The sequence below is a fragment of the Silurus meridionalis genome, chromosome 10 (assembly GCF_014805685.1).
Source record: "Silurus meridionalis isolate SWU-2019-XX chromosome 10, ASM1480568v1, whole genome shotgun sequence".
Classification (NCBI taxonomy): Eukaryota; Metazoa; Chordata; class Actinopteri; order Siluriformes; family Siluridae; genus Silurus; species Silurus meridionalis.
In genome coordinates this window covers 8,360,467-8,372,326 of record NC_060893.1, presented here as the reverse complement: position 1 = coordinate 8,372,326, position 11,860 = coordinate 8,360,467, and the positions used below count along the sequence as shown (strand labels likewise).

At 41.9% G+C, this 11,860-nt stretch overlaps 1 protein-coding gene across 4 annotated transcripts in view; it reads left to right on the top strand.

Moving 5' to 3' along the window:
- srpk2 (SRSF protein kinase 2) overlaps positions 1–11,860 on the top strand; it is an 83,107-nt gene continuing 71,247 nt past the window's right edge. For all 4 annotated transcript variants that reach the window (XM_046858669.1, XM_046858668.1, XM_046858665.1 and 1 more), the window contains exons 1-2: positions 1–132; positions 355–421. In XM_046858669.1, coding sequence (XP_046714625.1) covers positions 117–132; positions 355–421 — 83 coding nt within the window. In that variant the 5' untranslated portion in view covers positions 1–116. The remainder of the gene's footprint in view (positions 133–354; positions 422–11,860) is intronic.

The following is an 11,860-nucleotide window of genomic DNA, read 5'->3' as shown; positions in this document are numbered from 1 at the left end:
GAGTCGATTCGTTCTCGTGGTCGGCTGAGAGAGCGCGTGCGCGCGTCTTCCTCCGGCGAGACGGCTGGGAGAAGCGGGCCAGCGCTGCCCTCGACCGCGAGCACGGAGCAGACATCATGAGCTCCAGAAAAGGTAGCGGTAATCTTACTTCTTGTATAAATAGCCACAAAACTGTCTGTATAAATGCTGGTACAGCTTTTATAAGCTTCCTGCTGAACCACAGAGAGCGTCTGTGTGTCTGTGTGTGAGAGAGAGCTTTTGGTTGTAAGATGCTTTTATCGGATCTTATCGCGTTGTTCTCACCCGCTCCTCCCCCGGTTGTATCTTCACCCTTCACCGATGTCTCTTTTCCAGTGATGGCCATCCAGGCTCGGAAACGGAGGCCGAAAGGGAAGAAAGACAAGGCGGCTCATCATCGGAGGTAAGTGAAATATGGGCGGTGTTTTTTGGGACCGAATGCAAGTGATGCAGGTTCCCTAAACATGACAGGGTCAGAGCCCTGGATGTATACACACCCTTAACGATCATGTCACACACACACACACACACACACACACACACTCGGTGCAGCTTAGTATTCCAGCCTACAATAATGGCCGGAGCGGAGCGAGTCGGAAGTTGCTAATGGCAACGAAGGCACTTTGTGGGTCTGCCTATTTCTTCCGTGTTTGTAATTAAAAAAACCCGGACATATTGACCTACATGGATTTGGGATGTCATGACGTGACATGCTTCACAAGACACCTAACACGCACTACAGCACTCAGCGGCGTGTCCATGTGTAGTGCTGCACCACATCCCACGTACACACACACCGCTCAGTACGTGTCCTAGGAGAAACACAGAGGACGGACACACGAGTCAAACGCATTGTTTACGTTGTCGCCTGGATCAAAGCCGTTCCTGGACACTTGTGGGTGTGGAGGATGACGTCAGCGGGCAGCCGCGATCCCCCGGTTTCCCGCCACGCTCGCGCTCCAGAATGTGCTCGAATGCATTGGTGCCGTAGAGCTTCCCTGATGTTCTTTCTGCTCAGACCTCACACACACACACACACACACACACACACACACACACACACACACACACGACTGCACCCTGACACCCAGACCCACTCCATGACCTCTCCTTTAATAAATATGCACTAATTTCTTTTTGAAACCTAAAGGCAGATCTTAATTTGGAAAGCTGTCTCTGGAGCACATGTTGTATTTAGCTGTTATCTAACAAACTGTATATTAAGCACCATAGACGCCTTAAAGACAGCCTTGCACTTAGAATTCGCTCTTCGCATCTGTCTTGCAGGCATTTGCTCCATAACCCTGTGTGAATACTGGGTTCACACTTGCTTAACGACAGCCGACTCTTAATTTCCTGTGTAATTCTTCAACACAGAGGCAGGGTGTGGGGACATGAACATGCCACATGACTACAGTGCAACTTTAAAGTTTTCTCAATGTCACGCTAATTAGTTAGGATGCTGATAGTTGTCCGGAGTCCTCTGAACCGTCCCTACCACAAGACTCTCATTGAACAGGCTTTGGAGTTTTGCACTGAGAGGGCTAAAACGATGATGTAAATGCTTATCAGTGGTGGACAGTAGTGCACAAACCATGTTCTTGAGTTAAAGTAAATAATATTACTCCAGTAAAAGTACAAGTGCTCTCATTAAACGTTTGCACTAAAAGTACAAAAGTATTTGTTTTCAATTGTACTTAAGTATGCAAAGTACAATGATTTATAATGGCTATAATGTACCTATTATCATTTTTGTCACTGTTTCTTAATCTTTATGTGAAAAGACTTTGTTACTTTCAGCACATCTATTAATACAATTATATTAATGAGTCAAACACTGATTGATATTTATTACAATTATCATGAGCCTAAAACCTTTTTTTTTAATTACTTATGGCAAGTTAGAGTCAGGATTTTGGATTTTTCCTGGGTTTTTTTCTCGGTTTCACAAGCTTCATGCCAAAAAACTGAGCCCTATAACATTAGACCAATGAAATTGCTGAACGGGATAACCCTAACCCTAACCCTAACCCCTAACCCTAACCCTAACCCTAACCCAATGAAACTCTTTATATTAAATCAGATGCGCTCCCACTGAATCGGGCTGCACCAAATTATAAATATGGATGAGGTTTCTCTGACATTTGACCTGCCGCTCACTCGGACTGTCTACAGGAAATGCGAATCATTCGTCACGCTGAAAACAACCGGGCATGAAAAAACGCACTTCACCTGTGTTCTGAGCTGCAAGGCATCGGGAGAAAAGCTTCACCGATGGTGATTTTTAAAACACAGGACGATGCCAAAAGATAAACTCCCGAGAGAAATAGTTGTGAAAGGAAGGAGGAAGACAGTGAACACTGACTTTCTTGGTAGGCTACTGTTTAGATACAAGCCGTGTAACAGACACTGTCTTTTGTTAAAGCCTGTGTAAAGTTCATTAGTTTTAATGTAGGCACCTGCGGCTTATAGACAGGTGCGGCGTATTTATGTTCAAAATAAAAATCTTTGTAAAATTCAATGGGTGCGGCTTATATATGGGTGCGCTTAATAGTCCGGAAATTACGGTAAGTAAAGTAAGGAATTACATATAGTTTGTTACTGTCCACCACTGATTCTCAGTAGCCAAACTACCGACATAAGCGCTTAAACTGGTTTATGTTTCATCTGAACAATTTTCCAAAGCCTTCAGAAGGTTGGAATGCAAGGGGAAGAAGTTTGGAAAATCAGATTGTTACTTTTAATCCTATAAAGACTTGAAGCATTGAATAGCACAGAATACTGCAGAGGTAAATAATGATTATTACCTTCAGCACGCTGGAAGGACAACACATTTTTGTCAGAGATCAGATTTTGAAACCTTAGTTCCACAAAAGGTTTCTGTGGTCTAGAGCCTCAAACCATTATGTGGGCTCACTTGCAGCTGGGTGCCTTATAAAATATATGGGCAGATGAATTGTATGTGGACACCTGGCTATAACACACATATGTAGATCTTCTGCACACTGTTGCCACAAATTGGAGGTGTGTGATTGACTAGAATGTGTTTTGTATGCTTAACATTGCAACATTGTCCCTGTTTGGAACTAAGAGGCTCAAACCTGTTCCAGCCTCACAATGAGCCTATACACAAAATGAGTTTGAGGAAGACATGAGTTGCCAAGGCTGGAATGGAAGAACTGCACAGAGCCCTGACCTGAACCCTGATGTACACATTTGGTGTAAACTGTAACTGACTGAAACCCAGGTCTCCTTGTCCTCACTAATGCTATTGTGGCTGAATGGGCACAAATCTTTTTTAGAAGAGTGGCAGTTATTATAAAAGCAAAGGGGAATAAAACTAGAATGGGATGTTCATCAAGGAAATGAACACTGGGTGTGATTGGTCAGGTTTTGACAAACTTCTGGCTATAATATAATACAGTTTCACTTATGGATTGTATGTAAATTAATAAATGTTTGGCATGGCTATGTAAATTCCTGAATTTTCTAATTCTAACTAGGAAAAACCAAAGACAACACCCCCTCAGCTTGGAATTCCTACTGGGAAAGGTCAGGAATTATGCAATTCTGAGCTTCTAGACTTCTAAAATTCTTTCAGAATACTCTTTTCAAAGTACCAAAACAAATCTTATTTCAGATTAGACCAGCCAACCACACTTAAGCTTGGCGGACAAGCCTTGGCATGAGTCTAATGATGGTATATGATCAGTATTTCTCTATAAATTGTAAATAATTCTTGCTTACTCTGTAAGGTCTGTATGAACAACTAACATGAAGTGTCTGAGCTGCCTTCAGTCACATAATTTATATAATTGTATGGGATAAGAAGAGCTGCAAAAGAGGGTCTGCCATAGAAACTACTCTAGTTCATATTTAGATATCTGGAGTCATTGAATTTGAACTACATTTTCTCTAGATGTTTATGAAAACATATATGGTGCAGTATTTTTTCAGGTTCAGACCTAAACCCCCCTTGATGTATAAGATATCTAAATGCGGCGTGGGATGCGAATTATGCATCTAAAAACATCCCTCAAAAACATTCATTATGAGCTCTGACTACATACTGTGATAACTCAAGAACATTACAATCTTTATTGTAGAATCATTTCTCATTTCTTTATTTTGATCAGAAATTTAATTGAGTCTGATTGAGATTCTTTTTTATTGTTGGTAGTAATTTATCATCTAGCTCTACTTTCAAGGCGGTATGAATATAAGCTGCATCCTTTGCTTTAATAAGGCTTTCCTCATGGTGTTCACTCAAATGCACACAGACAATGATGGATTTCAGCAGACATTGAAACAGAGGCCTAACTTCATCTGTCTTTATCTCAAGGATCAAGTTATATATTTTTTCCTGTGGTATCACCAAGGCTTAACCAATACAGATTTCTTCTTGATTTACTTTTCCACAGTCTTTAATTTTTCGTCTTTAATTAATTTTAATCATGGTGTATGGTGCAATTAGACACATTTATGAATCAGCAGGCATGGAGTTAAAAAGGCTTTTTATTGAGGCAATATTGTGTCTATAGTTAACAAAACATAAATGATCATTTAAAGAATTGCATTAGGGCATGTAGGGTAGGAATCTGACAATTTTTTGTTGAATCACATTAGGCCTAACATTGATAGTGTTTTCCCTATTTTAAATTTTTGCTTATATTTGTACATATCAGCTTCAATATTAATTCACTATAAAGCTTATAAAAGCCAGTGTTAAAAACGTAGGTGCGTGGATTTAGAATACACTTGTTTTATGAATGAACATTAATTGAGCGAGAATTTGCAGAGCCAAGATAACAATATTAAGTTGGAAAAAAAAAAGACTTGCCCTAACCCTAACCCTAAATTCTTCCAGAATTCTCTTTAAAAGTACCAAAACAAATCTTATTTCAGATTTCAGAAGACCAGCCATTCACACTTAAGCTTGGAGGACAAGCCTTGTCATTAGTTTAATGATGGTATATGATCAGTATTTCTCTATAATTTGTCCTGTAAAGAGAATTGTTTGGCGGACACTCCATAGATTTTAAAACGTGTGTAGTTGTTGGTATGTGAGCAGATATTTAGAACTGATTTTGCTTTAATTGCAGAAGTCTGAGGTGTTCCTTCACAGGATTGTCTTTGTTCATTTTGGCTTCTTAGTAACAGGCAAGCTTTGTTGTTTTGTGTTATTAACTTGAACATATTAGGTAACAGGAACTAACTCATCTTGTGGAAACTCTGCAGCATTAAATTCTTTAATCATTATCAGGTTGCTGTGTATAGTATGAATAAAACACTTCAGGATGTGCTGCTTTTGGAAAACATTTACCTGCCTATTGTCCATTAACGTAATATTCGCCTGGTTATTTATTTGTTTATTTTTTTTTATTGTTATAATTTTTTTTTTTATATATATACATCTTCTTCTTCTTTTAGCTGCTCCCATTAGGGGTCACCACAGCGGATCATCTGTCTACTCTGTCCTCTACATCTGCCTCTTTTAAACCAACCAACTGCATGTCTTCCTTCACCACATCCATGAACCTCCTTTTTGGCCTCCCTTTTTCCTCCTTCATGGTGGTTCCATCCTCAGCATTCTCCTATCGATATACCCCATGTCCCTCCTCTGTACAAGTCCAAACCATCCCGATCGGGCCTCTCTTACTTTGTCCCCAAAACATCCTCCATGCGCTGTCCCTCTAATAAACTAATATCTAATCCTGTCCATCCTCGTCACTCCAGACAAAAACCTTAACATCTTCAGTTCTGCTACCTCCAGCTCCACCTTCTGACTTTTACTCAATGCTACTGTCTCTAATCCATACAACATTGCAGGTCTCACCACAGTCCTGTAAAGTTTCCCTTTCACTCTCGCAGATACTCTTTTATCACAAATCACTCCAATCACTCTTCTCCACCCACTCCACCCTGCCTGCACTCTTCTCTTCACTTCTCTAACACACTCTCCATTACTTTGCACTGTTGACACCCGGTACCTGAACTCCTCCACCTTCTCTACCTCTTCTCCCTGCAACTGCATCACTCCACTGCCCTTCCTCTCATTTACACACATGTTCTCTGTCTTACTCATACTGACTTTCATTCCCTTTCTCTCCTCCACCTCTCCAGGCTCTTCTCAACCTGCATCCTTTTTTTTGTATACTGTATATTCCTGGTACTTAACAGGTATTTGTCACTCTTTAACCTTAGAACTCAGAAAGATCAAAGGGTGTGTAAAGATCATTGAGTAATGTTGTCCAACAATAGTATTCAATTATTGCTTGTCCTTTGAACTTAAATTAAACAATGTTAAAGGATTCATCTGCAATGGCTAGATTGTGGTTTTTTTAACACGTACACATGCGCGCACACGCACACGCACACACACCCAAAAACACACACACACAACACACACACACACACACATACACACACACACACACACTCTTAATGTTCTTGACATGCAGTTTGATGAGTCACAGGGTCACAGGCTTCAGAAGTCTCAAGAGTGCTGAGGTCTTTGTTGCAAATTTTGTTTAAAAGGGCTCTCAGGTACATCGTGACTAACATGTAAATTCACTAGGAAATCTCTTGTCTCTCTGCAGGAGTGCAGTGACTGTTTGACCTTAACCATTTATCATCCCATCTATTGTCTGCATACATCCATGTGTCGATCTTAGTGCATTAGTGTCTCTAAATGAAATAAAATATGGCACTAGTCATTGTGGGTCTTTTTAAATCCTACAGCTGCAAACAAAGCATCAGAGAAAGAACAGAGAAAGCTTTCAGTTCCATACAGCACAAAAACACGCATTCATGCAAGAAAGACATCTGTAGTGGGTGTGGTACAATTATGTAGAAAGTAAAAGACACAAGACTAAATGTTTGCAAATGTGTGTGACGGTGGCCAGAGGTTTGCTTAGTAAATGTAATGAACTGCATCTCTAATTTCTGTGGATTCCTCTGTGATATAGGAGAATTGCAGTTCACACTGCTGTTTTGTTCATGCAATCCTCATTCGTGGCTAACAAGTATTGTGTGAGTGCTTTCGCTCTGGCTGCATGGAAGAGTTTTGATGTTTAGTTTTATGTATCTGTTTGTGTGTGTGTGTGTGTTGGGTTACGAACTGGGTTACTTTAAAGGGCGACAGATGTTGTGTTTTCACTAAGATAATCCGTTGATTTCAATATGATGATGTAACATAAACCTACATCTCCCTATCCTACATTCAGATTATTTAGTATCACTGAGATAATCATACATGAAGTATACCCAGTATTCACAAGAACACTCTTTTTTCCACAAAACACGTTGTATCCATTGTTGCTGGTCATAACTGCGTTTAACAAAAATCCTTTTTTATTTTTTTATGTTGACTAGGAACTAGGGCCTTGTATTGGCAGGAATCTGGCGATATGATATGTACCATGATACATATTATCAATAGGGTTAGCATACACTGGATAATGTAAGCAAAGATATATATTGGGATATTTTTTATTTTTAGGAATGGGATATAATTTTAGGAAAAATTATATCCCATGTCATTAAGAATATATCACCATTTGCAAACCTTAGCAAATAAATATAATTTAACCCCTTAAACTTACTCATATCATGAAACCTGTGCCAGCCTCACCTGTATCACGCCTTAGTGGCATCAAGTGTATTGCAATACATAAACTCAATTAGTTTAAATAATTCTACCTAACATGGTAATTTTTTTAATAATTTTTTTTAACATATGCACATAGTAGACACCTAATATGTAGCGGGACTGATGATGAAACAGGTGTATATTAACGCTTATAAATCTAATGTAACATTAATGAAATGCTAAATGCTGATGTAACATGCTAGTGTTAAGCTAGTGTATGCTAGTACTTCTTGTCGCTGATCTCTAACTATGCTAGTACTTCCTGTCGCTACTAGCGGTCAAACACAGTATAAACTCAAAACCAAATAACTGCATTGAATCTTGCATGATTTTTTTTTCAAATATATCGATGTTGTGCTTTGTGGAATCGATACAGTATCGGCAAACAAAATATGTGTATCCATATTTTCTTTCACCCCTACTTGGCATGTTTCTGGGCTATATAGTCATCAAGAATGCTGCAGAAAAGACATTGTGGGACAATCATACTTGTGCAGGGGTCCCACTGTAGAGAACAAGGTCAATGAGGTTGCTGAGTTTAGAGTTTATCAGAAGAGAAAAATATATTCTCTGTTAATCTGTCTTAAGTGGTTTCACTTAAAGAATAATTCCAGAATTGTTTACCAGCTCAGCTCAGAGAAGCACAATCAGCATATCCCATAAAGAGCCCACTGAGCTAATCTTTAACACATTTCTCCTCAGAAGAATATATCAAAATCTTCTTCCCAAAACTGCATTCAAGAGATTTATCTGAATGCAGTCTATAGAGCATTTTAAAAGCAGTTCTACCTGCATGTCCTTATTAATGTGATGACTAAAAGAAATCTAAGTCACAATGAATATTTGGTGATGCCTTTCAGGCTTTGCCAACAATCTTCTAGACATTTTTCACAACATGTGAGGTGGTGTAGTCCTGGCTTGTACAGTTATTTGCTGTCACTGTCATTTTTTCTTTTTAATTGGATGGTAACTCATGAGAATTGGATCGTAAATTGTGAGTTAACTGCAAAGTGTGAAAGGGCAAATGATTAGAAATGCGTATGACCGAATTGTAGAAATGTAATTAGACATCTTGTAGTGTGAGCACTGTTACAACCTGATATACACACCAGGTACCTAGTTAGCACAGTTAGTCTATATGTGAGTTTGCCATCATTGCCGTGAAGTGGTTGCTCAGCAACAAGATTTACATTATGGAGGCTGGAGGCAATGAGTGACTGGCTGTTTCATAACTTTAAATTCAACCCGCTTTAAATGACAAAGAAATAGAAATAAATGTATATAAACATTCAGGTAGAAGTAATTAAAAGTAGCAACATTGTTCGGTTGTTGCCTTCTGTACTTACAGTTACATCATATAATTGAAGCCTAGGAGAAAATGGATAAAAAAGTTGTAACTGTTTTAATATTAAAAAGCATATAATCATTGTTATGGTAAAGCTTTCTGTAAGGATTGAATTTCAATGAGAATAAGCGTAAACTCCTCTGTCTTAAAGAATTGAGTCTCATGGATGTTCCAAATGCTCAAAAAGATACACTAACATTTAGTTTAGTAACATTTAGTTACTGTTGACTAATTTGATTGGATGATCAGTGTTTTAGATGTGTTATTTTTAATATAACACATTGGAACGTTTGAAGTCACTCCACTTGTTCACACTTACCAGGTAAAAATTGCAAACAGTGCCGCCGACCCTATTACACCAGTGGAGTTAGCAACATGATGTGAGTGGACATGGAAAGCAATAGGAATACTAACTTCAAATTTGGAAGCGCTTTGTGATTGAAATAATAAAAGGAAACAAATCCCACCCTGATGGACCATTACCCGGAATGTACGTCGTTGTATGCTATCTAGCCAGATAACAGTAACTGTTAGTAAATGTTGCCTCTTTGAAAAAAACAAACATGGCAGCTGCATAACATGCATAATTAATAGGATGCTGATTTACATCACATGTTTGAATAGCGCATGCAGTCTGTCTGTCACACTTTGATCAAGAGTCGGAAACCAGAATATAAATAGGACGTTTATTAGCCTTGGGAAACAAACAGAAGCTAGGAAGCAGCATGTTCTGGAAAACTGGTATATTCCGGAACACAGGTAGTCCAGGATCGCCAGAATGATCGCCAGAATGAACCGTAGATCAGATGGTGAGCGAGTGGGAACGGGGGCCTTATAAAGGGAGGGTGTAGATTGAAAACAGGTGAAGGTGATTAGTATGAAGGCAAGGCGCTGAGAGTATGCTGAGTGCCAAGGGGGTGTGTGGCCGGTGGTTGCCTGACATTACTCCCTCCTCCAGGGGTGGCTCTTGACGCCCCAACTCGGCGCCTGAGGTGCCCTCGGCCCCTAGGCGTGGAGCAGTTGGGGTGGCTGGCATGGAACTCCTCCAGGAGTGCCGGAGCCAGCATGTCCTGTCTGGGGACCCATGATCATTCTTCCGGTCCGTACCCCTCCCAGTCTAAGAGGTATTCTAGGGTGCTACCTCTACGTTGTGAGTTTAGAACTTCCTGGATGGAGAACACCGATGGCTGGTCCAGCATTTCTGGCGGAGGAGGATCTACGGTGACTCCAGTGTGCTCGGTGGTAGGGCGTGTAAAGGGCTTTAGAAGAGACATGTGAAAGGTTGGATGGACGCAGTACCGAGGAGGCAGGTCGAGCAACGTCATTGACCCGCCTGATGATCTGAAATGGCCCGATGAAACAGGGTTTCTTACAGGTAGCCGGAGTCGCAAATCTTGGGTGGACAGCCAGACCTAAACCCCTGGTTGGTAAGGGGCCTCTGACCTCCAAGGGTCCATGAACCTCCGGGTGGTTCTGAGGGCACATCGGAGCTGTGTGTGGGCTTACTCTCACATGCACGCTTTCCTGGAACCAGTAGTCCACTGCGGGAATGTTAGAGGGCTTGTCCATCCATGGGAACAAAGGTAGCTGGAAGCCCAGCACGCACTTTGAATGGGCTTAGGCCAGTGTCGTCCTGGCGTAGGGAGTTCTGTGCATAGCTCCTGTATATTGCGTTCTGTTTTTCCGTTGGTCTAAGGGTGATATCCCGAGGACAGATTGACTGTCACTCCCAGGAGCCGGAAGAACGCCTTCCACACATGGTATGTGAACTGGGGTCCCTGGTTGGACACGATTTCCTCGGGTAAGCTGAAGTTCTGAAAGGCATGATGGAACAATGCCTCGGCAGTCTCTAGAGCTGTGGGCAGGCCACGAAAGGGGACCAGCTTGCAGGGAAAGGCAGGGAAACCAGCTTCCCTACGGGTAAATGTCGTGGTGTCTTCGAAATGGCACAGATGGGGCAGACTGGACGAATCGGAAGACCTCTTCGCTCATTCCAGGCCACCCATAGCGTGCTTGGGCTAGGAGGAGGGTTTGTCTTTTCTGCCCGGGTGGCCGGAACCTGGGGCTTCATGAATCGACTTCAGCAGGAACTGTTGGGACAAGGCAGCCCCTGCGCCGGTGGAGGAGGCAGCTACCTCCACGATGAATGGGAGCCGGGACTCCGGGTGTTGTAGGAGGGGGTGACACTGAATCTCCTCTTTAGCTCCTGGAAGGCCTCCTTGGTTTCTGGGGTCCACGTAATGGTCTTGGCCTTCCCCTTCAGCAGAGAGGTGAGCAGGGTGGTGACCAGACTGAAGCCGTGGATGAACCGGTTGGTGAACCCCAGGAAGCAGTGGAGCTCCTTTATGGTGGTGCTCGGGCAGGGCCAGTCCTGCACCGCCTTCACCTTCCCCTCATCCATCCGTATCCCAGATGGGCTAATCACAAATCCCAAGAACTGCACCTCCGACCGGGAGAACTCACACTTCTTGAGGTTAAGGTAGAGGTGATGGTCCCTTAGTCGCTCTAGGACTTCGCGGTGTTTCGATCGGGTCTCGGGAGAAGATGAGGATGTCATCTCATCTATGTAGACGATCGTGAATTGGTGAAGGAACGGTCTGAACACATCATTCATGAAGAGCTGGAAAACCACGGAGGAGATGGACAGGCCATATGGCATGACGCGGTACTCATAGAGACCGGGGGGTGATGAAGGCAGTCTTCCACTCGTCCCCCTGGCGGATGTTCAGGCATTGCGGAGAGCCAGTTTTGTGAAGATCCGTGCATCCTGTAAGTCCTCCAGGGCAGCTGGAACCAGAGGAAGCGGATACGGGAGTGGAACAATCTGGGTGTCTGAACGTAATCCT